This window comes from Protomyctophum parallelum, assembly GCF_964188405.1.
Source record: "Protomyctophum parallelum genome assembly, chromosome: 6".
Classification (NCBI taxonomy): domain Eukaryota; kingdom Metazoa; phylum Chordata; class Actinopteri; order Myctophiformes; family Myctophidae; genus Protomyctophum; species Protomyctophum parallelum.
Genome location: NC_139701.1, coordinates 44,584,392 through 44,611,833, shown reverse-complemented (window position 1 = coordinate 44,611,833; position 27,442 = coordinate 44,584,392). Strand labels below are relative to the sequence as shown.

The 27,442-nt window shown below is 43.1% G+C and overlaps 1 protein-coding gene across 1 annotated transcript; it reads right to left on the bottom strand.

Annotated features, from left to right (window-relative positions):
- Positions 1-2,756: 2,756 nt before the first annotated feature.
- Positions 2,757-27,210, bottom strand: stil (STIL centriolar assembly protein; the record flags this gene model as incomplete). The annotated part of the gene is made up of 19 exons (XM_083766780.1): positions 27,103-27,210; positions 25,840-25,918; positions 25,349-25,468; positions 23,437-23,552; positions 23,001-23,218; positions 20,987-21,246; positions 19,284-19,367; positions 18,362-18,448; positions 16,734-16,905; positions 16,329-16,423; positions 15,370-15,502; positions 14,213-14,946; positions 13,155-13,410; positions 9,907-10,039; positions 9,202-9,436; positions 6,922-7,018; positions 5,860-6,074; positions 3,956-4,161; positions 2,757-3,034 (listed from the first exon to the last, which is right to left on the bottom strand). Exons 2-19 carry the CDS (start codon positions 25,842-25,844, stop codon positions 2,757-2,759), a joined length of 3,444 nt encoding a protein of 1,147 aa, XP_083622906.1. The 5' UTR covers positions 25,845-25,918; positions 27,103-27,210.
- Positions 27,211-27,442: the final 232 nt, after the last annotated feature.

Below are 27,442 nucleotides of genomic sequence, written 5' to 3'. Positions count from 1 at the left end.
TAAAAATACATGCCAAGGACCCCCATAAGAGAAGTTTTTACGGCTCTAGCTGTGATTTTCAACCGGTTTAATTTCAAGGACCCCCAAGTTTGACATGCATTAGTCTACGGTAGGGCTGACCTCGATTAGTCGAATAGTCGACTAATCGATCGGAACGGGTCTCAGTCGACTGAAAAAAGTTATATAAAATGTATATAAAAATACAATATTTACAAAAATATACAAAAATATTGTATTATTCCACTAGGTCTGTGGGGGACATAAACACATTTGAACATTCTGACTGTTCAAATCTCCAATGTGCATCTGGAGTGTGTCTGCCTGTGTGGCAATGTGCCACTGCCTGTGACTTGAATCGCACAGTGTGCTGGCCTGATAGACTCCAGAATCTCAATCTCACCTGCTGTGCTCAATCTGGCTAATGACAAGCCTCTCAGTTGTTAAAAAGAAAGATTTGAACAGTCAGAATGTTCAAATGTGTTTATGTCCCCCACAGACCTAGTGGAATAATACAATATTTTTGTATATTTTTGTAAATATTGTATTTTTATATAAAAAAAAATTGGGGCAAAAAAAAAAAAAAAATTTTTTTTTTCTTTTTTGCTTAGTCGACTATTAGTCGACTAACAGCTAATTTATTCATCTATCAGTCGACTATACAAATCCTTAGTCGGGGACAGCCCTAGTCTACGGACACCCCATTTAATGGCATTTCTATGTCTGGGACCCCCTATTAATAGGCTATTATAAAATAAATGTTCATTTAGCTCTGAGATGGAACCAAATGGACCCATTCATAATAATGAATTGCATTTTCATAGCGCTTTTCCAAGTGCTCAGTGGGTCACAAACGACCGGATTAATCTGGTTGTTAATTTAATGCATCCCTCACCAACCTTAATCTGGTCGTTTTAACGCATCCCTCACCACCCTTGATCCAGTCGTTTTAACGCATCCCTCACCAACCTTAATCCGGTCGTTTTAACGCATCCCTCACCAACCTTAATCTGGTCGTTTTAACGCATCCCTCACCAACCTTAATGCGGTCGTTTTAATGCATACCTCACCAACCTTAATCCGGTCGTTTTAACGCATCCCTCACCAATTCTTAATGCGGTCGTTTTAATGCATACCTCAACAACCTTAATCCGGTCGTTTTAACGCATCCCTCACCAACCTTAATCCGGTCGTTTTAACGCACCCCTCACCAACCTTAATCCGGTCGTTTTAACGCATCCCTCACCAACCTTAATCCGGTCGTTGTAACGCATCCCTCACCAACCTTAATCTGGCGGGGTAAAATGAGCACAACCTAGGTAATGGTCGCCAATGAATACAATATTCGCTTCCTGTGAGGAAGCTACCGGGAGAACATGCAAACTCCACACAGAAAGGCATTTTCGCCAAACGCGTTCGCCGCCGCGCCCTATACACGCATTATAAATGCAGTTCAGTTAACCCATTTCGACTTGAGACCAGATTCCACAAATGTCTTCTAAATCATGACAGTTTTCTGAAAAACCTCTATTTCTGTCAGTGGTGCTCAAACTATTTCATGTCAAGAACCCCTAGAATTATATGCAATTGGCCACCAAATATGTTGTTCTAGGCCCTAGAATCTAGGGATCCCCCAGAAGCAAGGATTTGAGTTAAAAATGTTCGCTCTGAAAGAATATATATTCAAAGATTTGTACCACATTTATCATTCTTCTAAAATAGCAGATCTACAAGCTCGTAGCGCCTCACTTGGTGTCGCACTATGAGCTTATATATATTTCATTTTTCAATAGCTTAAGTTTAAAATAAATCTTAAAACTCCAAAAGGGGTTCCCGTCCAGAATGGGTTAAGGTTTATTGAGTTAATCTGGAAGCTATTCTAGTAGACAAGACAAATATAAACATATTATGAATATTTGTATTTATTTGAAAAAAATCATAAATAAACTGTGCAAAACAATCACGTCACATAAACATGGACTTGGAACATTAAAACAAATAGTTTAATACTAAAAAGTGTCTGACAGACTGTAGAGTATCTTCTTCTGTATTCAGCTGCTTGGTAAATGATAAAGTATGTCAATAACTTAACTGTGTGATAATGATCTAATAAATAAACTGCAAGAATCACTTTACACAAAACATGGAATATGAAACAGAACTGGTTAAAAATGTTACGTATGATTGACAAGCAGAATGTGTGTGTGTGTGTGTGTGTGCGTGCGGGCAAACTCAAACAGGGTTTATGAACCAGGAGGTGAGACAAATATTTGCTACACACTTTCACGATTTTTCAAAAATCACCAAGCTATTAGCCCATGCTATGAGCTTGTAGATCTTCTATTTTTCAACAGCTAAAGGATAAAACAACTTCCCCTCAGTCAGTAATTCACATTCAATAATAATACTTCACATTACAATGTCATGGGATGAACCCCCCCCCCCCCAAAATAGCCAATTTGTCCCTGCAAAAATGCCTAAAAATATCAGCCCAAAGCCTTGTGAGCTTGTAGATTTGCCATGTTTTCTAATTTAAGGAATTTCTTAAGATTTGTATTTGATTTCTTCACGAAATTACTGAAAAACAAAAGAAAAATGTTTTGAAATAGTAATCATTAAAAACCAAATGTAGTAAAACAAAACCCAGTTTGACATACAGTCCACAGTCCCCGGACCCCACTTTGGGAACCACTGTTGTAGATCACATATTCACGTGGATCAGAAGAGCTTGCAGATTCAGAGTTATAGGGTTTGTAGATCTAGAATAATTTGGGCAGCTGCCTGAGTCTGCTAATGTCCAGGAAGTTCCCCATGGATCCGTCCGCGTGGGGAGACCGACGCCCCCTAGTGTCCGCCGGCAGGAACTGACGCTTCGGCGTCTCATCTCTGATTGGCCGCCGGGGGGGCCGCTCTGACCTTTTGACAGGTACTTCTTCCTGCCGTAGCTCCTCCCCTTCCGCCTCCTCCAGGACTCCGTACCTCCTCATGTACTTCCTGGTCGCCAGGGACATGTCGCTGGATGACGACATCATCACGTCTGGGAAATAAAAATAAAAATATTAAATAACTTTATACACACATGTAGCTGGATGATGAGATCACGTCCACAGAAAATAAAAACATTAATGAATAGCAAAAAACTTTGACATGCCACTGGATGATGACATCACGTCTAAAATTAAATACCAAAATGAAAACATTAAACTCTTTGTCTGCCACCTAGTTGGCAACAGAAGGTACTGTGCCAGTATGCCAGAGCATTTTCTGCAGAAAAATAATCAATATAGTTTTATAATTTTATACTGAAGACTGATAAAAATAAACATTTAACATTTAATAACACATCATAGTTCTATACAGGGAGACACCATGACTAGAAATAAAAACATTTCATATTTAATATCACTTTATAGTTTTATACTGGAAGACATCAGGTCTAGAGGGCAACCTTAAAAAAACAAAAAAACATTCAAACATAAAAATATTAAGTAACATAAAAACTGTGCCTTCTATGGTTTAATTTGATAAGACGTCTGTAGACGTCCTAGGCCTGAAATAACATAAAAACTGTGATTACCTCGTATTAACCCATTTAGACTTGAGGTCGATTCTAAAAAAATGTCTTCTAAATCCTAAAAGCTTTCTGAAAAACCTGTTTCTATGTCAGTGGTGCACAACCATTTTCATGTCAAGGACCCACAGAATTATCTGTAATTGGCCGCAAACCCCCATCTGAAAATATGTTCATCCAGGGACCCCCCAGAAGCAGATATTTGAGCTAAAAACGTCCTGAAAGAATATATATTCAAAGATTTGCGCCACATTTTCACGATTTAAAAAAAAATAGCAGATCTGCTCTTTTTCAAAAGCTAAAGTATAACACCATGCTAAAAACACCACAAAAGAGGTTCCCGTCCTGAATGGGTTAAAATTTAAACAACATAAAAGCGGCGCTTACCTCGCGTCGAGGAGGAGGGGGTGGAGAGTAGGGCGGGCCCGGGCAAGGAGTGACTCCGCCCCCTCAGTGATGGGAGGAGCCTGTTGAGCTGCGCGTCGGGGATGCGTCGCAGCGCGATGGCGTTCCACTCCAGAGTCATGTCCGCGCTGGCGCCCCGCAGTGGCGAGGATGCAAACAAACCCAGTGGAGAGACGGGAGGACTGAGTCTGGATGAGAGAGCTAGTGGACTGATGGACGCCAGAGGGATGCTGGGGGGGGGGGGGGGGGGGGGGGGCACACGCACACACACAAACACAATAAGCACAATGCAAATTTGATAGCAGCTTTGTGTGCTGTTCAGGTGGCCAAGACATAGACTGTGATGTGTGCGTGTGTGTGTGTGTGTGTGTATATATATATATATATTCACCTCTGCGTTTTCAACCCCAGCCGCTGTTCGACTAATACTGGCCAATCACAATCGCGGGGCTTTCCTAGAACTGCGTTGAGCATAGAAACGCTCGCTCTCCCTGTAGTTTACCTACCTCTCTCTCTCTCTCTCCCTGCTCGACTACAGAGCGACCACTCAACCTGTCCAGCACGGACAACACGTCAGTCAGTGGCCAATAGGGACGCTCCGATCAGGGTTTTTTTGGGACCGATCGCGATCACCGATTGTTTTTCTCCATGATCGGCCCGACGCCGATCTTAGGAGGCAAATTTGAATATTTCCAAAATGATTATGTCAAACACCCACGTCAAATCTGGTGTGTGGGGAGGAAGGGGGAGAGGCCTGTCACAAAGAAGAATGAAATTATATTGTACTATATATCTGATTAACATTTATACCACTTAAATGGTGTAAAAGATCGGTTTCTCCAGATCCAAAAATATATATAATTGGCCGCCGACCCCCATCTGAAAATATGTTGTTCCAGGGACGCCCCAGAAGCAAAGATTTGAGTTAAAAATGTGCGCCCTGAAAGAATACTTTATATATTCAAAGATTTGCAACACATTTTCTTTTCACGAATTTTCAAAAATAGCAGACCTACAAGCTCATAACATAATGCTTAACCCATTTTGGGCGGGAACCCCTTTTGGCGTTTTAAACATTGTTATAATTTAGCTATTGAAAAATAGCAACTCTACAAGCTCATAGTGCGCCACCGAGTGGCAAAAAAAAGATTTATTTCAGAAAACTGGAGGATTTAGAAGATTTTTTTTTTTTTTTCGAGGTCAGGCCTACACCAAAAGTGGGTTAACACACACTCACACAGAGTTACAACCCAGAGTTACAACCTCAGAGTTGGAATACCTATACTATAGGAAATGGTTAAATGGAATCGCTAACATCCTAAAGGATCCCAACTAGGCCTGACCTTGACCTAGTCAACTACCAATCAATCTCATCCATCCATCTCCAACCGCTTATCCGTAGTCGGGTCGCGGGGGCAACAGCTCAGCTTCAAGACCAATCACTTTGTAGTCCTTTTAGTCTTTTTCTTTTTGCATGATTCAAGATTGGCCTAATTCTCTTAATAGTATTGTATTTACCGTCCGTTAAGCATTATGTTATACTTTAGCTATTGTGATTTTCAAATTTCAACCATTTTTATTTCAAGGACCCTTGACCTGAATTAGGCTACGGACCCCCATTTAATGGCATTTCTATCTATGGGACCCCCAATGTATATTGTAAAATCACTGTTCATTTAACTCTGAGTGTGTCCAAATGGAACGGTTCCATTTGTACACTGAGTTACAGTCCCATAAGGGTCCATATGGTTTCTAATTATAATATAGCTGGGGTCCCCCTGGAACTCCCTCAAGGTCCCCTGGGGGTCCCCAGACCCCACTTTGGGAACCACTGCTGTACATGACCAACAGGCATAGTATGAGTGTGTGTGTGAGTGTGTGTGTACCTGGAAGTGTCCTGGGTGATCAGCTCAGGTGGGACTCCCAGCTGCTCTAGCTGCCTGAGGGTGGCGCTGTTGATCCCCCCCGCCATGTCTCCTCCTCCTCCATGAAGCTCCTCCTCCTCCCGGCTCCGCCTCCTCTCGATAGACTCCTCCTCTTCATCCTCCTCCTCCTCCTCCTCCTGTCTCTCTGAGCAGTGCAGCAGGCTGTTCACCTGGTTCTACGTACAAACATTCAAGCATTCAAAAGCAAATAAATAAAAAGGTAGCTCTATTATTACAATTGAGAAGAGCACACTGTGTGGCTGAGGCGGTAGAGAACGGTCGTCCAATGATCCGTGGGGGTCGAATCCCGGCTCCTCCTCCTGTCTACATGTCTAAGCGAGATACTGAACCCCACATTGCCACCAATCAGTGTTGTTTTTGTCGAATACAAGACTAAATCGTCGATTACCTTTTTTCACTGAGGAAAACTACGCTACGATGAAACTAAAAGTAAGACTAAATATACTGACAATTTTGTCAACATATAAAAACTAGACTAAAATGTTAGGAAGGGACTAGTGGACAAGAGATCCAGTATAAGTCATTTTACACTTGGTTGCATGCTGAAAATAGCAGATCTACAAGCTTGTAGGTCTGCTATTTTTCAGTGTAAAATCAGCCATTACGACCGCATCAAGGCCCGCCAAAATTAATTTTAGTTTTCTAAATTATTTTCTAAAATCGTATGATTATTTAGTCGACTAAAACTAGACTAACACTGATACATTCCAGGTGGCTAAAAAGTGACTAAAACTAAATGAAAACTGTTCAAGAGACTAATGACTAAAACTAAAATCTAAATTTGCTGACTAAACACTGCCTCCAATGAGTGGGTCGGTGACTCGCATGCTAGCTCGCCACCGTTGGGTTTGTGAATGTGGGAAGTGAGGACGCTAGGCGTCGACTGTTCGCCGCTTCCCCTCCCAATGTGTGAATGAATGAATAAAGCGCTTTGAGTATGCACATACAGTATAGATACTTTGTGCAACTTTGTGTGCAGCGCGTGCGTGTGTGTGTGCCTACCAGTAGGTGATGGTAGAACTGCTGGGTGGAGTCTGGTGGAGGGGGGGAGGGGCGCTGGTACATACTGGCGCTCTCTCCTAATACTGGTGACTCACACCTGTATGCGCGCACACACACACACACACACACACACACACACACACACACACACACACGATGATGGTTTCTGTATCGACTTGTGCTTTCGTTTTGAAATGTACCCATTCTACATACTGTGAAATTAAAAAAATCAATCAATCAATGAATCGAGGCACACGACCCGGGACCTAACACAAACCACTATAATGAATTAAATACGTTAAATAGTGATGCCACGATATAATCGGTAGCATATCGAAATCGGCCATAAATATGCCATATCGGTATCTGATCGGTCTCAAAATAATCTAGATTATTTTCACAGAAATTGCAATAAACATGTGACCGTCAATGTCTCTGTCGCTTTGGTTTTGTGTATTTCTAATGTTTGAAGGCAGGATAATCCATATAATATCGGAATCGGCATTGGCAGATATGACCATACAAATAATCGGAGATCGGATATCGGTCATAAATAAAACAAATGTGTATGGCCAAGTCCTATTATGTGATTTGTGAAATGAGCCCTACCCATACTAGCACGGTTTCGTAAACAATTAACCCAATATGTAGAATTATGTTTTACGGTAGTTAGGGCTGCATGATTTTGAAAAAAAGAAAAAAAAAATCGGTTTTGATTTTTCTTTTTTTATGCAAACAAATGTGAATTTTCCTATTGGAATAAAGTCCAAACCTTAAAAGGATCCCTGGCTATAAGACAATTATGCCTTAAAACATTACACTTGCCCTCTATGAATAAAAATAAATAAAAACATCAATATTTTATTTCTTTCAGAAATAGAGAATCTTTCAATCAATAGGGACTGCTCCCATCGCAGGTTTATTTATCCATGTGTGCATATGCTAATAAAAACAAGCAATATTTAAATACTTTTTATTAGCATGTGCATGCCTAGCTCTGGTCTTCTACTGCTTCTATGATTCTGCCCTGTGCAGTAAAGGCTATGGAACTTTCCGTTTTAAATCTCAAATCGAAATCAGACCAGCCTCTCCTCTTTGGCGTAAATAAAAAGAACGTTTTAGCTACTCACCAAAACAAAGGCGGGTTGTGTCATTAGAAAGCCTACTTTCCTTAGTGGACGCACTCTGAGCCCCCCACCACACGTATAAACGGTACTTTTTGGCCAGAAAGGGATTTTTTTCCACGGAGGAAAAATATTCTCTATGAGGCAGTTCTCTGGGCAATATCAGTAGAGGGCGCAGCGGGGTAACTAAAAATGTTTTTTTTCCGGTGGAAACAAAATCCCCTTTTGGCCAAAAAGTACAGTTTATACGTGTGGTGGGGGGCTCAGAGTGCGTCAACTAAGGAAAGTAGGCTTTCTAATGACACAACTCGCCTTTGTTTTGGTGAGTAGCAAAAGCGTTCTTTTTATTTACGCTAAAGAGGAGAGGCTGGTCTGCATTCATGCGAGCGGCGGAAGTTGATAGTAACATAGCTCTAATGCAAAATTAGAGCTATGGATCAGAGCTAGTGCATGCCATGCATTCCCTGGGGCTGGACCACACATGTCATATGACATCCTCAACTTGCGACAGGAGCAGTTCCTATTGAGTGAAAGATAAACAGTGTACAGTACCCAACTTTATCTTATGAAAGAAATACAAATATTTAAGGTGTTTTTATTTTTAGTTATAGAGGGCAAGTATAGTGTTTTAAGGCATATTTGTCTGGCCAGGGATCCTTTTAAACAAAGAAAGCTAAATCCCCTTTGGGATTAAACAAGTGAAAATGTTTACAAAATATGTCCAAATTAATTCTTAAAAAATAGCCAATTTAATGTTTAGGTGCCCACTCTTCCTGCACCCTTTTGCAATGTGAAATGCCACTGAATCTGTAGACCTAATCCTTTTTCATTTTGATTCTGTCTCGTCATATGGGCCATGTGAAAAATAATGATGCCACATCTCTTTTCAACTTGTGACAGCTGATGCTTGTACTGTGAAGGCCTCTACGTGTTGTATTGGGCTGTATTGACGGTAATAGAATGGCGCCTATATACCTGGCTCCCTGCGGTCATTTCAAATGGCCAGCAGGAGGCGCTGAAAGCTCGACTGAGAACTTTAAGCCATGCATTAATATAAGTCTTTGGCAGGCAATGAATTTTAATAATCCTAGAGATAAATCTGTTTATTAATTATTCCATCTATATGTTCTAGAGACAGACAAAGCACAGCGCTTACCTGGGATGGGGGGAGGGGGAACAGAAGCCTGGTTGGTTGGCTCGGCTGTCACTCTCCTCCGCTCCGCCCCCCGACCACCCATTGGAGGAGACGGGGTGTGAGTTGTTAGAGCAGGCGGGGATAGATGACGAGGCCTTGCTGCCAATGGAGGAGGAGCCGCCGCTAGGACCCGCCTCCCCCCTCTGCTCATTGGCCGAGGGAGCGTGGACAGGATCTCCCCAGAACAGACTGGCTCCTGAACGCAGCAGAGGTCATAAGGCCAAAGGTCACCAAGGTTATTATAAATATAACGACAACTAAAATAAATAAAGAAACAGTGTCGTTAACTGAACTAAATAAAAACTACAATAAAAAAAGAAATAAAATAAAATACGATAATGGAAACTGTATTGTTTTTACAAAAATAGCTAAAACAAACTGAAAGTAGACTAAATCACAGTTTTAGTTTTTCTCGTTACAGTAAGTAACGAGTAATATATGTTAAAATGGTATCTTTTGTTGAGTTTTTATTAAACAATAGGCCTTTTAAACTAATAAAAACTAAACTAAAACTTATAAAGTAGATAACTAATTAAAACTAGAAAACTAATTAAAACTAACTGAATTAGAAAAACAAAGTCAAAACTAACATAAAATAAACTACAATGAAAAATCCAAAACTATGATAAGGACACATCATTAACACTTCTAACTTTAACCACATACCCGTTCCCACGGCAACGCTGACAGTGCTTCTGATTGGCTGGTCTGATGGTTGACTGTTTTCATTGGCTGTCTGCTGAGCGCTGCTAGACATGTGATTGGTGGGTTTGCTCTGTGCTTCAAGCAGCATCTGGATCTACACACACAAAACATACTAGTTTCAAAGGTAGGGTAAGTGAATAGTCATCAAGAATCATAAGCAAACTAGGAACCTAGGAGGGCTGTGGGTAGTTCAGAAACCCGTCCACCAGTAACATCATCGTTAGAACTAAACATTTTTGTAAAGAAAATCGGCCTATTTCATACCTACTGACCTGGATATACATTGCACGTTATTTTCTACAGGTAAGTTGTGTGTTACTTTACTTGCCCGGCGGGCGTGCCTGCTACAGCCTTGCGTTATCTTCGCTTTGCTGTGTGGCGTTACATTGGGATGGTGACAGCGTTTGCTCGCTGAAATCCAACTTGTATGATTTGTTGAATTGTCGGTGGCGGCAGTGGCCGTCCATCCTCCTGACCAATGCATTAAGGGTTAGCGGTTGTGTGTTCACTAACTAAGAGCTAACTTTGTATTTAATGTTTCGTGGTGAAGGTATGCTGTTGGTGTGGCTCGCAGAGTTGTGCTTCTCATCAATAGCGACCACTTATTTGACAATTAATCAATACTCATGTTGAATGGCCGCACGATGCTAAATGAGCAACAGCAATGTTTTATGGCGTCGGTAACTATGGGCTCATAGAGGTGTGCTTCCCCTCGATAGAGCGACTGCCGCGACGCTAGTCATGTTGAATGACCACTCCTCTCCACGTGTTTTCTGCAAGAAGAGTGCTTTTTGCTGTTGCAGACGTGCAATCAACCACAATGTGGCGCTTGGTTGCGACGATGTCTGCCAGGAGGTTTTTGTGGTCGTGACGTTAATGCGCGCTCCTCTCCAGATAATTTCTGGTTAGTGAACAATCTTTTTCAAAATGCATGTCAAGTTGTAAACGCAGCTCAGTGCTGACTTGCTAGTTTGTTTTGCCCGTTATATCAAGCAGGAATATGACAATGTTGTCACTGTGTGCAGCGTGCTTAACGTCACAGCTCAACTTAAGTGTATACTGCTATCTGAGCATAGTGCTTGTATCTCATAGCTTGAGTGTGATCCGCTCAGCTGCTGTTCGGGTAATACTTGTATCCGATGTTTCGTATCACTGGGCTTATGTTCTGCTAGTACTATTTGCCCTCACTGCGACCCTACGGAAGTGAGTAGGTTGTCTTCATGCCCTGCCCGGTGCCTGAGACTGTGATGCCGATGGGTCTGGGTTTACCATTCGCCAATCCCTCTTATGTCTTCAAGGACTTTCTGCCTTTCACGTTGGCTAGCCTATCACTTTTAGTTTGCTCCACAGCCAGGCATGGAGCATTCTAGTACCTGCCTATTGTGCCCTGTCCCGGCTCCGTGGCACGGCATAGCTGTGATGGCTGTTTTGTTGTTCTTTGTCTGTGATGAAGGGCACAGGAAGGGCTGTGCCTTGATTCAACAGAGACTAACGCAACACTTAGAGGTACTTTGATTGTTGCGTTGAGGTAAATTTTTTCAGTAGGCCTCCCCAGAGGCATTTTGACATGCCAGACCAGGGGGTGGACATCTATGCTGCAGTGCAGCCAACCTGATTCTCCCTCATCCTGTGATGACGGCTGTTGGTCTGTCCATTAGATCTGCAAACCGACATCGGTAAGCGCAGATTCCTCGTGACCATGTTGGTATGAGTCATCCAGGTGTTGAAAACATCGCCCTCTGGCGGTCAGTAGGTAGGAAATAGAAAGAAATAGAAAACTAAAGTTATTTGTTCATTGTCATTGTTCATTGTCACTCGGAATCCCGACGAAAATATTTCATGAGGATGATCCCTGTGAACTGGGCACCTATATCAGTGGCTCACGCCCACAGGGGGTCACGAGTGACATTGTTGATATTAATATTCGACCTATGCGCATGCACGCAATGTATATCAAGGTGTTGAAAACACCGCCCTCTGGCGGTCACCCGGTATTCATAGAACCTTAGTTATATACATAACTTCCGTGTATTATCGTGAGAACGATGGCTTCCATTTTCACATTGCAACATTTCAGTCAGACTAGAAAGCCTGCAGATTCCATTAGCTTGAATTCCCTATCGATGAAGTCACTGGTGGACGGGTTTCTGAACTGCCCACAGCCCTCCTATGAGACACAGATGGATATACGATTTTATCATGATTATTAGTGAGGACCGATGATATGAAGATAAGTGGTGAAGTGGTCCTTTAATGGTAATATATTATCCTAGTAATGTAATGTATCAGGGCTCGAAATAGCGACCATTTTGGTCGTAAATGCGCCTGAATTTTAATCTTTGCGACCTAAAAATATATTTGGGAGCACCTGCTCCTGTCTGCTAGCTGCACTAGCACTTCATGCTAACAAACCAACGTGTGAAGTGTCTAGTGTTCTACTCTTTGACACAATGGTACGGGACAACGTTGAGCGCTGCATCGCTCACATTCCAGAGCGCCTCGGCTCGCAACTTCACCATGTGTCAGAAAATACATTATTTCAAGCGTTCAGATTCAGAAAAGACCGGAGCGAATGTAAAAGAGGAGGCGGACCGGCAGTGTGTGTGTGCGTGCGTGCGTACACGCATGCAAGAGAGAGAGGGAATGAGAGAGAGGGAGGGAGAGAGAATAGCAGACTTGTAAGTGTTTCTACATAGCATAGCAGCCGTATTGATACTTTTACATAAGTAAAACATTAGAGTAATTGGCATTTAGCTATAAATACCATGTTTTATATCGAAATTATTATAAATTCTAATTATATGAACTAAATGGGCTATGAAGGTGAATAGCACAAAACAAAGAAAAAGAAAACAGGTGATGTGACTGGCCGGAATCAGTGTAGACTAGAGGGCTCTCATCTGGAGATGCCTCTGTCTCTTTGAAAAGATGGATGGATGAGGGACAGAAAGTCTGGACACTACATTTTAAATTCTGGCATGCATTTTTATACTTTAGTCATTTTATGTTATTTGTAAACCACACGTTATAATATTGTTTTTATGAATGTAAAAAATCGATTACATATTGGTGCTCCTTAGATTTTGGTGGGTGCTCCTAATTGTTTTCTGGTGCTCCTTCATTTTGAAATTGGTAGCACAAGCGCTACCAAGTAAAAAAGTTAATTTCGAGCCCTGTGTATGTAATGTCAAATTAATTCATGGTCATACCTGAGCCTGCAGTATCTTCAGCTGTCTGTCCTGCTCCACTAGGAGGCGATAGGGGTCAGGGGTCAGGTGGGCGTCTCCTGATGAGTGGTGGGTGTGGCCAGGAGGTGGGTGGAGCAGAACAGGAGGAGGAGGACTGCAGTGGTGCACGATGGGAGTGAAGTCACAGCCAATCTGGGCGGCGCAACACTCACAGGATAGCTTCTGATTGGAGGAGAAGGCCGGGGTGCTGTGGATCTGATTGGAGAAGGCCGGGGTGCTGTGGGATCATCACAATCACATTTATTGTCACGTCACAGTTTTGACAGGTAAAATCGTGGGTGAAATCATTTTGAAGTCAGTTTTTTCCAAGAAAAATTAAGAAAGGTTAGAAGAGGGGGGGGGGGGGGGGGGGTGTGTAATGAGATCAGATAAGAACGTCTGAGCGGTTGTACCACAACAAGTCCAGATAAAGGGTTTCCTTTATGTGTCAGAATACAGCTTTAGGGACTTCTTGGGACAAAACCATTTTAACCCATTTAGACCTGAGGACGTTTCTACAAATGCAAATGGACCCCCAAAATATATATGTAATCGGCCGCCGAATCACATCTGAAAATATGTTGTTCCAGGGACCCCCCCCCAGAAGCAAATATTTGAGTTACAAACGTTCACTCTGAAAGAATATGTATTCAAAGAATTGCGCCACATTTTCAAGATTGTTCAAAAAATAGCAAGCTCGTAGCGCAGCACTTGGTGCCGTGCTATGAGCCTGTAGATCTGCTATTTTTCAATAGTTAAATATAACATAATGCTTAAAACACCAAAAGGAATTCCCGTTCTGAATGGGTTAAGGTCAACCACACTGATGCAACTCAGTGAGTTGCATTGGTGTGGTTGACTTTAAAAACCTGTCTCGTCCCGACCCTTTTGGTGGAGTTTTTTTTTATTTTCTCCCCTGTACGAGTGCTCGTGTGTTATCAGATATTGACAAGCCTTTATTTGCTACAAGACTGTACAACTAAAAGTTTAGGGTTTTTTTACAAGGAAAAAAACCCCCAACATAATTACACGTTAAGTACCTGTGGAGGTGTTTGGGCTGGGCTAGGGTGGAGGCCGGGGTGCTGCTGCTGTGGAGGTGTTTGGTTTGGGTGAGGTTGCTTCTGCAAGGCGTGGCCACTCTGCTCCTACAGTCTGGGCAGGGCGGAGAGAGCTGTGCGGGCGTCTGGGCCGGGTGGGGGTGATGGGTGGGTGTCTGGGTAGGGTGTGGGTGATGGGTGGGCGTCTGGGCCGCTTGTGGGTGATAGGCGGGTCTCTGGGTAGGGTGGGTGTGATGGGTGGGCATCTGGGCCGCTTGTGGGTGATAGGTGGGTGCTTGGGTAGGGTGGGTGTGATGGGTGGGTGTCTGGGCCGCTTGTGGGTGATAGGTGGGTGTCTGGGTAGGGTGGGTGTGATGGGTGGGTGTCTGGGCCGCTTGTGGGCGATTGGTGGGTGCTTGGGTAAGGTGGGGGTGATGGGTGGGTGTCTGGGTAGGGTGTGGGTGCAGAGAAGGTCTTTGTTTGAGGTGGAGGGCGCTGCTAGGGAGCGGATTGGTCAGGGTGGGCTGTTTGGGGAGGAGCCGACTGCCGGGGGAGGAGCTAGCAGAAGGAGGCCCATATTTGGCGGCCGTCGTCGTCTGTCCAAACGCAGGCGTTGGCGACTTCCTGAGGGTGGGGGGCGTGGCCTCCCGCCACTCCGCGGGTGTGTGGGAGGGGCCGACGAAGCTGCCGTCCAAAAGCAGTGAGAGTTCTGGAACCAAAGGTTGGACTCTTGGAGTCTGAGAGACACAAAGAACACAATTATTTTGTTTATCGATCGTACTGTTTGCCTGTATGTATTTATGCTGTAGGCAATGAATGGCATTTAATAATAATGAATGGCATTTTTATATCGCTTTTCAAAGCGCTTTACAATGGTCAATTCAAAGCGGCAAACAGTCAACGCCTCACTTCCCACATTCACACACCAACGGCGGTGACCAGTGGAGGCAACATGGGGTTCAGTGTCTTGCCCAAGGACACTTTGACATGTAGACAGAATTGCTCTACGTCCTGAGCCACAGCCGCCCCGCGGTGTAGATCGTTGTAGATTGTTTTATTTATTGCTGTACTGGTTGACTGTATGTATTTTGTTGCAACGCTCTTCGTCTCAGCCCAAAAGAGACCACAATGGAAATAAGGTGTGGTGCAGCGGGAGGTACCTGCTGCGTGGAGGGGTGTGGTTTAGGAGAGGGGCGAGGCGACAGGTCTCCGTCCTCCACTCCCGAGTCCTGGTCGCTGATTGACAGGCCTGGAGGCGGGACACTGCTGATTGGCAGGCCTGGGGACGGGGCACTGAGGAACACAAAGACACAAGCTGTCAACCAATCACAGCATCGATCATGAAGGACAATTTATAATGAAACCAGACGCTCTTTATAATAATAAAAAATAACACCCGTGTGAAGTGAGGGGAGCTAATTATTAACAAATGGTGCCAACACAAACATAAAAAACGCCATTAACAATAAAGAGACAATTTGACGTAAATGACACATTATGACGTAAGTTTTCCCTTCATTGTCAATACGTTTACAGGGTTTGATGAGGTCATCAACATATATCAACATATAGAATGTCAGAACAGGTCAGATCCATATATGGAGATCTAAGGGTGGCAGCGGGGACAGTGTCTTGAGTGTACAGGGTTTGATGAGGGCCCAGGTACGGCCGGGCCTTAATGTTCGGGCCTGTTGAGAACTCTAGGTTTCGTCGGATGCCGGGCACGGCTATGGGCCCGGCCCGTCTAGAGTTTGAATGGACAGGTATCAGTCAAAAGTAAGACATCAAAAAGGAAGGATGGATGGGGAAGGATCAACATATGGAATGTCTTGTCAGCTCCATATATGGATATCTAAGGGTTTGAGGTCAGATGTAGAGTTGCTGGCCGGCTCCATATATGCAGATCTAGGTGATGATGCAGTATTCTCCATGTATCCAGGGTTTGTTGAGGTCAGTGTGATCTTCATATATGGAGAGTGGAGACGGCCATATATGGAGCGTGTCATGAGGTGTGATGGACTAATGGCCATATATGGTGGTGTGACGTGTCACGAGGTGTGATGTCACGAGGCGTAATGGACTTACAATCAATCCTAAAAACAACTCTGTGTGTGTGTACCTGGTCACTGTGTGTTCAAACAGTGCAGTTTGCTGGTTGTGAAGGTCAGAGGTCAACTCACACTGCACACTGCTGCCGTCGGACACCTCCACATGCTGGACAGTAATTACATTAATTAGTTACATTAATTACAAATAATGACGTTAAATACATTCATTATTAACACACTGCTGCCGTGGTCAGCAATTCGTTTTACATGAACTACTTTGAACATTCAGGGGTTTCGTTTTGTACGCCCACAGATCGGGTGTAGCCAGGAGCGTTCACTCGCATTCTTTTCGGACTGCTCATACGTCACACGCACACACACACGCTCGGTGGAGCTCGGCCATTAGTGATATTCTTTGATTCCGCTTTGAGCGTTTGTTCAGTAACAGTGTTAAATGTCTGTGCGCGTGTGCGTACCTGGAACAGTGAGAATGTGTGCGTGCTGCTCAGAAGCTGGTACTCCATCTTCTGCTGAGTTCCAGTGGATGCAGAGGATGAGGATGAGGATGGCTGACACTGGTAGAACTGAGCCCGTCTCTGGAGCTGAGAGAACAGAACCACTAGGAAACACCCGTCTTGTGACAGCACCCTGAAACACAGGCAAACGCACGTCAATAGAACATAGAAATCAGCTTCAATTCATTTATCAATAGAACATAGAAATCAGCTTCAATTCATTTATCAATAGAACATAGAAATCAGCTTCAATTCATTTATCAATAGAACATCAATCAGCTTCAATTAATTTATCAATAGAACAGCAATCAGCTTCAATTAATTTATCAATAGAACATAAATCAGCTTCAATTAATTTATCAATAGAACAGCAATCAGCTTCAATTCATTTATCAATAGAACATAAATCAGCTTCAATTCATTTATCAATAGAACATAAATCAGCTTCAATTCATTTATCAATAGAACATAAATCAGCTTCAATTCATTTATCAATAGAACATCAATCAGCTTCAATTAATTTATCAATAGAACAGCAATCAGCTTCAATTCATTTATCAATAGAACAGCAATCAGCTTCAATTAATTTATCAATAGAACATAAATCAGCTTCAATTCATTTATCAATAGAACAGCAATCAGCTTCAATTCATTTATCAATAGAACAGAAATCAGCTTCAATTCATTTATCAATAGAACAGAAATCAGCTTCAATTCATTTATCAATAGAACATAGAAATCAGCTTCAATTCATTTATCAATAGAAAATAAATCAGCTTCAATTAATTTATCAATAGAACATAGAAATCAGCTTCAATTCATTCATCAATAGAACAGAAATCAGCTTCAATTCATTTATCAATAGAACAAATCAGCTTCAATTCATTTATCAATAGAACAGAAATCAGCTTCAATTCATTTATCAATAGAACAGCAATCAGCTTCAATTCATTTATCAATAGAACAGCAATCAGCTTCAATTAATTTATCAATAGAACATAGAAGTCAGCTTCAATCCCTTTATAAATATAACATAAATCAGCTTCAATTCATTTATCAATAGAACATAGAAATCAGCTTCAATTCATAAATCAGCTTAAATTAATTTATCAATAGAACAGAAATCAGCTTCAATTCATTTATCAATAGAACATAGAAATCAGCTTCAATTAATTTATCAATAGAACAGAAATCGGCTTCAATTAATTTATCAATAGAACATAAATCAGCTTCAATTCATTTATCAATAGAACAGAAATCAGCTTCAATTCATTTATCAATAGAACAGAAATCAGCTTCAATTCATTTATCAATAGAACATAAATCAGCTTCAATTCATTCATCAATAGAACATAAATCAGCTTCATTGCATTATCAATTGAACATACATTAGCTTAATTGTATACATATATCAATGGAAAATCAAGCAATCTTATATACAGCCAATCCAACCATACAAATGCTCCGAGGTTTGATACATCTCACCACTGAAACCGACCGCCATTTAAATAGCACGCCCTTAAATATTCTCGAAATGCCCCGAGCGAGTGTAGGACATGAGGAACCAGACTTAGGCGCAGTGAACTCACCTGTCCTGCAGGGCGGTGTTGAACAGAAACCTGAGGCAGAAGAGCCACACCCGAGGACTCCAGACGTGGGTGACGCCACTCAGCCAGCTGTTAACGAGGAGTGTAATTAAACACAGCTGATAACGAGGAGAGAGTAACTGAACAGCTGTTCATTAAGGCCCAGGCTACACGTATCTGGATCTTTTGCAAAACGCATATTTCTCTGTGCGTTTGGGCCTTTCAGCCACACGCAAACGGCGTTTTCGGCCACTCAAACAGAGGTTTTTGGAAATGGATAAATAAGTGAAGATTTTCGAAAATATCCAGATCTTTTGAGAAACGATGATGTCAGGGGGCAGAGAGAGAGAGAGTGACAATGTGCGCGCGTGAACTTGTATTAGCCTACATTATAACATGACATTTATTATACAGCTCGAAAATATAGCCACTCCACAACTGGTTGTGGACACTTCTATAGGTCTGACTATGCTATTCATTTCTGTGCATTGGCAGTGTAAATATAAAATCAAATATAATATAGCCTACAATTGAAACATGCTACTGCAGTGATTTTATCCTGTGTTCAATGCGTTTCTGTGTTTCTGTGTGGACATAGATATCTGTCGTATGGCCAGGGATTTTTTTTTAAACGGAGGACGAAAATATCAGTTTTGCAAAAGATCCAGAGTAGTGTGGCTTGGGCCTAAGACTCTTCAGCTCAGGATTGACCATTAACCAATTATTGTCAAAATGATTGCATTATATAACCCACCAGAGCAGAGCACAAAATAAAGACAAAATAACTTCAGTTTTATGCCATATATACCACAGAGATAAATACCAAACATATCACATATAGAACCCATAAATTATATATAAAATCACCCATTTCAGAACTAAATGCCTACGATAATTTAACTAGAATGAAATGTAATGAACTCACACTCCCACCAGAGGCAGACTGCAGGCTTTAGGGTCCATCTCCAACATCAACAACAGTTTACGGTGCTGGTCCATGGTCAGGAACCTGAAACAATACAATACAATATTAATACAATACAATAACAATACAACAGTTTACGGTCCTGGTCCATGGCCAGGAATGTTCAGATGGACAAGTCATAGACGTATGCGGACAGAGTAAGCGGATTGCGGAAGTGCACAATTTACAATTTTACAATTTTTTATCACAGTGACTAAAGGCTCATTCATAGTCTGGACTTTCGGTGGTGAGGTGACCACCACTCCGGTGGTGAGGTGACCACCGGAGCTGAAATAACGTTGAGCGGTGGTGAGTAAAAACAGAGAGAAGGGCTGGGGCGTTGGCGGTGGTTTGCTCTTCACCGCGGCTCGTGTCATGTTGTAGTTCGGTAGTCACCTCACCACCGACAATCCAGACTATGAATGAGCCTTTACAGTAAGCAAGAACACCACAAATACATAGAAATAGTCATCAAGAATCATGAGCAACTGATGTGAATAGGTTTTCAATGTAATGAGTCCCGGGATTTTTTACTATTTTTTTACAAATTGCAGCTCAAATTGCTCCCATTTCATTTTATATGGTTATAATGTGGTGACATTCATGTAGAAAACCGAAGAAGAAATTATTATTATAACCAAAGCTAGCAAAAATAAACTAGAATAAAAACAGTACAGTAGTACAGTAGTGCATGTTTCTATGTCAGTGGTTTTCAAACATTTCCATGTCAAGGACCCCCAAGATTATATGTAAGTGGCTGCCGACCCCCATCTGAAAATATGTAGTTCCAGGGTCCTTGACAAGATCTACAAACTCATAGCACGGCGGCGGTGCCGTGCTACTGTATGAGTTTGTAGATCTGCTATTTTTCAATAGCTAAAGTATAACGCTTAAAACACCAAAAGGGGTTCCCGGCATCCCCACCCAGAATGGGTTAACTATAAACTGCGTTTTGGGATGCAAAATGCACACTATTTCAATCTCTGAGCAAGCTAAGAACCTAACATCCGTCTAACAGTAGAGTATCTGTACAATTAAACTATTACTACCGGTACTAGAGTATACTATAGAGTTTAGGGTGTCACGACATTAGGTTCTTGTGTTTTAAGCATTATGTTCTAAAACGGGTAGTCCCAATACTTGATTCTGATTGGCTGGTTACCGTCACGTGACCGGTGACCAGTTTTATTAGGTTAATATTGCTATATGTTTGCAACCGTTTTAGAAAAACAATAAGCCACTCGAGGCCCCAGCTTACCGGGTATTTTACACTGGCTGGGGGGTAGAAGACCCTCGGCTGAGACCTCTCGTGGCTTATTGCTTAATTATACTTTAGCTATTGAAAAATAGCAGATCTACAAACTCGTAGCGCGGCTGTGCTATGAGTTTTTAGGTCTGCTATTTTTTTTTTATCGTGAAAATGTGGCGCAAATCTTTCAATATATATTCTGTCACAGTGAACGTTTTTAACACATGTCTTTGCTTCCGGGGGGGTGGGGGGGACGACACGTCGGGGGCTAATATTATTATTTGTGCGGTCCTTGACATGAAATATTGAGCACCTACTGATATAGAAACATGAGGAATATCAGAAAACTGTCAGGATTGGAAGACTTTTTTTTTTTTTACGTCTCAGGATGAGACTAAATGGGTTAGTTAGTTACCCCTGGGAGCGTGCGGTGGTGTGTCCCGGCGTGGCCAGGCGGCTCAGGGACGTCAGGTTTCGGACCAGGGCCGTGGGGATGAGAGGGAGCGGGCCGACGGGCAGCAGGTCCAGCGTGGTCCCCGGGAGGACGCACGTCCAGCGCAGGCAGAAAGACAGACGGTCGCCCGTCTGTCGGCAGCTCACCTCCGAGCGGAGACGCATCACCTGAGACAGGTCCGCCGCGCCCGTCTCTCTGCTGCTGAGACTGTGATGCAACGCCTAGAGACAGATAGACAGAATCAAAAACACAGCTGGAGAGGCTGGTCTCAAACTAGAATCAAAATAACAGCTGAAGAGGCTGGTCTCAAACCAAGTAGCCTAATGTGACACCCTCCACTATGGGAACACGCTGGATTAAGGTTGTGTGATATGCCAAAGTATTCAGCCACTGGCTGTCAGACGCAAACGCAGCGATCACACTGAAATAATGTGATGGAACAACAGTTTCGCTCCCAAGCTGGCCGTTAATGTTATACCTCGACGTACAGCCGACAATAGCAGATCTACAAGCAGATCTGCGATTTCCGTCGCACGCCCCCGCCCTACGACAACATATAGTACATTTGGCAGTATAGTGCGAGTGAGGGTGACTGCGTGACTGTCCCGAGGGCGAGGAGTTATAACATGAACAGGCGAGATGACGCGAGTTTTTCTGCTGCCGTGCTCTTGACCGACATCCCAGTCAATAGTGTCGTTCATTGTTTTAGGCATTAATTTTAGGTTTGTTCTGGATGTTTCTGACACCATGTAAGATATAATGTGTGAAATCACTGAGATCCAACCAACATATCAGACGTCTGACTAGACTACTAATAGATTCAGTGTTGTTTTTGGCAGCACATTTCTATTTTAGTTTAGTCATAGTCTTTGGACTGAAACTTAATTTAGTTTTAGTCATATTTTAGTCATCTGGAATGTTTTCGTGTTAGTCTAGTTTTAGTCGACTAAGTGTCATGCGATTTTAGTCGACTAAATGTACAGTTGATTTAGTCGACTAAAATGTATTTTGGCGGGCCTTGATGCAGTCGTAAGGACTGATTTGACACTTTTACACTCTACAAGCTCACAACGTGTCGCGCTAATACTGGATCTCTTGTCCACTAGTCCCTTCCTAACAATTTACTGTAGTCTAATTTGTATTTGTTGATGACATTTTCCATTATTTAGTTTTAGTTTAGTCCTGTCATCAATAGCTTAGTTTTCATTTAGTTTTCGTCAGTGAAAAAAAACATTTCGTCATAGTTTTAGTCAACGAAATCAACACTGCTACTAGTGGAGCAGAATACCACTACGGCAGGCACAGAGGGACAGTCTTGATTCTAGACAGTGGCTACGGAAGCCCAATACGGGAAAGGGGCCATCTTGTGGCGATTACCTCCTTTATGAAGATTTCCTGTTTTGGGCTACATAGAAGTGTATATTTGTACGTCTCTAAATGTTATGATGAATTGAAAATGGTGGAACCCATTGTAAACAACTGTAATGTATGGTGTCGTCCACAGTTAGCAGTTTTTGTATTGAGCTTGAAATGTACTGTAATTCTGCAAACTGTTAATAAATACTTCAATCAAATCAATCAATCAAACAATCGACTGTAATAGCAGTCTGATTACAAAATGTCACAGCTGTCAACAACCAATAATGTGGCCACAGGGCGACATAAAGAAAAAAATCACACCCGTATTTAGTGAGTGGTGCAACTCTGTGTGGGGGTCCCCGGAAGTTCCAGACCCACAGGAACGCGCCCAGGGGGCCGGGCCGGTTCCGGTGAGCCGCCCCACGTCCGAAACCAAGTGTTACCGTTGCGTGAGCCGCCCCACGCAACGGTAACACTTGGTTATGAAAACCAACCAAAAGCTATTTTTGTGCTCGGACAGAGCCAGCCAGCCAGGGACAGACCCAGGGACACACATAGCCGTCTGTAAACTGCCCAACCTTACTGGTTAGGGTTAAATAGATAAAATCGTGGGTACCTTGAAGGCGTCATGGAACTGTGCCTCCGATTGGATGATGGCGTCTGTGTGCGGTTCCGTGGGCGCATCCGTAACAAACACACACGGAACGCACACGTCCCCCGGTGCCAGCGCAGTCGGAACCCTCTCTCTGCTCGGCTCTCCAGCAGTTCCCTTCACTCCGGACGGATATCTCCCTGGGTCAAATCGGTCCAGAGTCACCGCCACTCCTTCCTCATCTTGAACCCAAACGGCAAAAAAACAACAAGAAAAACAGTCACGTCAATTCAATGAGACCCACATATCTTCAAAGTCTGACGGGACCCAGTAAACTGTCAGGATTTAGAAAGCATTTGTAGAATCGTCCTCTCAGGTCTAAATGGGTTCAAATAAAATCACTGACACATTATGTAGGTACGGTAGGTAGGTATAATAATAATATGTATACAATTCTCACCCAGGTCCACAGAAACGGTTCCCAACAGGAAGCAGCTGAAGCGTGACTCCTTGCTCTTCCGGGCGTGACGATGAGCCAGACGTAATGTTTTCTCTGATACGATGACTCTGGGGTTTCTGTTAGAGAGATACAGTACACAGACAGACAGACAGACTGTGAGGCAGGCAGGCAGACTGTCAGGCAGGCAGGCAGACTGTCAGGCAGGCAGGCAGGCAGACAGACAGACAGACAGAAGTTGCTGTGTCCTTTTCCTAAAGCCAGATTGGAATTTGTTGTGCACATTGAGGTGAAGGTGTTGAGGTGAAGTCAGTAAATGTATCATCACGGCCACAAAGCGCAGGCATGGACGGCACTTCTCCCATCTGACCTTGTACCAGTGTCCTTTTTGGCAGCAAATTTATATTTTAGTTTTAGTCATAGTCTTTGGACTGAAAGTTCATTTAGTTTTAGTCACCTGGAATGTTTTAGTGTTAGTCGACTAAGGTCACATTCTCACCTAATACTTCGGTAGACTCAGATCCGTATGGGCGGGGAATTTGAGGTTCTTGCATATTTAATTGGTGCGGTTTGCCTTCACACTGTCATTCGCAGCAATTGGAAACGCAGCAGGGGGGACCTTTATCAATGTGTTCCATTCATAAACTAGCCTACGCAGTGAAATCTATGGTGATAAAATTACACTCATAACGTGCATGTGTCGTGCCGTCTGGGACCCCCCCCCCCCCTCTCTCTCTCTCTACGCACGCAGCCGCCACACACTGTTCTTTTGGGCATGGAGGCACAGCGCTGCATGAGCGCACTGATATAACTCCCCAGTCCCCACACAGTGACAGCACTCCATAGCACTCCATGTTTACGGCACGCACAGACAGACAGACAGAATATTCTGTAGGCTATAATAGTCTACACTGCAGTGTTTGTATGTGTTTTCTTAAGCAATTGATTAATGTACACGTCCTCATTTCGATCAGGGCTTCAGTCTCCTTATTCGACCACGTCTATCCACAGTAATGGGACATCTTTGCGCTGCGTAAAATATGCCTTCTCCGTCTCCAACTGTGTTCAGCTCCTCACCCGCCACATTATGTTTGCTTCATTTCATTGCTACATCTACAGTTGATTTAGTCGACTAAAATGTATTTTGGCGGGCCTTGATGATTTTATACTTGCTGAAAATAGCAGAGCTTGTAGATCTGCTATTTTCAGCATGCAACCAAGTGTAAAGTGAGTTATACTGGATCTCTTCATGTCCACTAGTCCCTTCCTAACATTTTAGTCTAGTTTTTATTTGTTGACGAAATTGTCAATATATTTAGTCTTAGTCACCATAGCTTAGTTTCCATTTAGTTTTCGTCAGTGAAAAAGGTAGTCGACAAACATTTTTCGTCTTAGTTTTAGTCGACGAAATCAACACTGCCTTGTACAGCACTTTGGTTGACCTTTGGTCTTTGTAAATGTGCTGTATAAATAAAGTTTGATCTGATACTCCATATAATATCACAGTGTGTGACTTGGGACACCTGAACCAGTGAACAAAGTTCACATTTTAGTCACCTGGAAATGGAATGTTTTAGTGTTTAATGATTTTAGTCAACTAAATCTAGTTGATTTTGTCAAATAAAATGTGTTTTGGCGGGCACTTGATGCCGATTCTGCATGTGCACTACACATGCAATGATGCAACCAACCTAGTGTCAAATGACTTCTCTTGTCCACTAGTCCCTTCCTAACATTTTAGTCTAGTTTTTATTTGTTGACGAAATCGACAGTATATTTAGTCATAGTCATCATGGCCTAGTTTTTATTTAGTTTTGTATGTAGTTTTTGTCAGTGAAAAAATGTCAGTATTAGTCGACGAAATCCACACTGGGACAGACAGACAGACAGACAGGTTGTGTATGGTATAGTTTACCTGTAGTAAGACAGGTGGACAGACAGGGAGTCTCCGGTGGGACTGGGATCCCACAGAGAGGTCCTGCTCTGGGGGAACGTCAGTGTGGAACCGCCACCAGGCCTCTCTGGAGGAGAACTCCTGGAGAAACCAATACACAACACTATTACATTATATACACTGTACAACAACCCACTATTACACTGTAGAACCACCACACTATGCGGCGGTGGCTCAGGGGTAGAGTGACCGGATGGGAACCGCAAGGTTCCCAGTTCGACGCCGGGTTCAATGCCAGGTCTGCCCATGAGAGGTGCGACAACGCAAGCGTAACAAAAAGCTCAACACAATCAAGGTCTAGTCAGCACGAAACGAGCACGCTTGCATTGTCACCCCTTGACTTCTCCATGCGTTACACCGCCCAGCACACTCAAATAATAATGCACCCTCTTATAATTATAAAACACTCACCTCGTATTATTATTATATATTATTATTGCTATTACACTCACCTCATGATAGTGTTTGTAGTTAAAACAGTTTCCAGCACATGAGACGGCAAATCCTGAAGATTCACCCGACAGCTCATATCTGATGAATTAAACAATATTAAACAATATTAACATCCTGAAAGCTCTTGGTTGACCAGATCCAAACTGTTCATTTGAGGGACAGAAGTGTCGTTTGTGTGGGACGGCACAGGGCAACTTATTCACCTACTTAAGTAGCTATTAAAAGACAACAGAAAGCCAACTATTAGGGGACTAGCTATTAGGGCATTTGAACACTGATGCCTGTCCGTCACATTGTGGGACAGGGTCTCAATGTGTGGGACGCCTGGAATGTCTTGGAAATGCAAAGCGAAATGAGGGACTGTCCCACGCAAAGAGGGAAATCTGGTCCCCCCCTCCCCTTTTTTTCCCTTACTGTACAAGCTTTTTTTTACTTCCTTTAACCCATTTAGGCCGATTCTACAAATGCCTTCTAAATTCTGAAAAAACCCTATGTTTCTATGTCATTTTGAAAGTGGCTCTCAATTCAAAAAAGTGTGGGCACCCCTGCTCTACTGACACTGTACTGCACCACACCAAATCATCATAATATACAGTTAATGTGTGTGTGTGTGTGTGTGTGTGTGTGTGTGTGTGTGTGTGTGTGTGTGTGTGTGTGTGTGTGTGTGTGTGTCACCAGTCACCCAGCCAGGGACAGACCCAGGGACCCAGCTAGAGACAGACCCATTGACCCAGCCAGGGACAGACCCAGTCACCCAGCTAGAGACAGACCCAGTCACCCAGCTAGAGACAGACCCAGGGACCCAGCCAGGGACAGACCCAGTCACCCAGCTAGAGACAGACCCAGTCACCCAGTTAGAGACAGACCCAGTCACCCAGCTAGAGACAGACCCAGGGACCCAGCCAGGGACAGACCCAGTCACCCAGCTAGAGACAGACCCAGTCACCCAGCTAGAGACAGACCCAGGGACCCAGCCAGGGACAGACCCAGTCACCCAGGGACACGCAGGGACCAATAGTCTATAGACTATTGCAGTGGTTGCACCACTCAATAAGAGGAGAAAGATACCCTTCTGGCTTCTAGGCTACAGTCGGCCATCATACCACCCATTTTAAAACAAAACGTGAGACTCACCCCTGAGGGGTTTAATAACAAAAATGATAGGTCGAATATGACATGAAGCAGACATATAACGCCCCGTCTCGTATAAACACAGAACAGAAGACAGAACGTTAGTTTAGCAGCATAAAGTAAAGTCTTACCGTTAGCCTCTTAGCTTAGCATCGTGTATAATAATAAAGTAACCATAATTACTGCTATAGAAAGGTTTAACAGCTGAGGACCAATATGGGAGCTTCCACACGGCGTGTCACGCTTCAGAACGACATTAACCGTTCGATCATAAAGTTGCAAATGATTAAAGTATTAAAACTACAAACGAATCATAACAATACATATAAACTCATATATAAACAACACCGCGCGAGAGACATTGATTATGGCGCTGTTTACCGGCGGCAGAACGTTCAGCCAATCAGCGGAACCGACGGGCGGAGCGCTCAGCCAATAGGAGCAAAGTTAGTTGCTCTGGTTCAAGGTTTA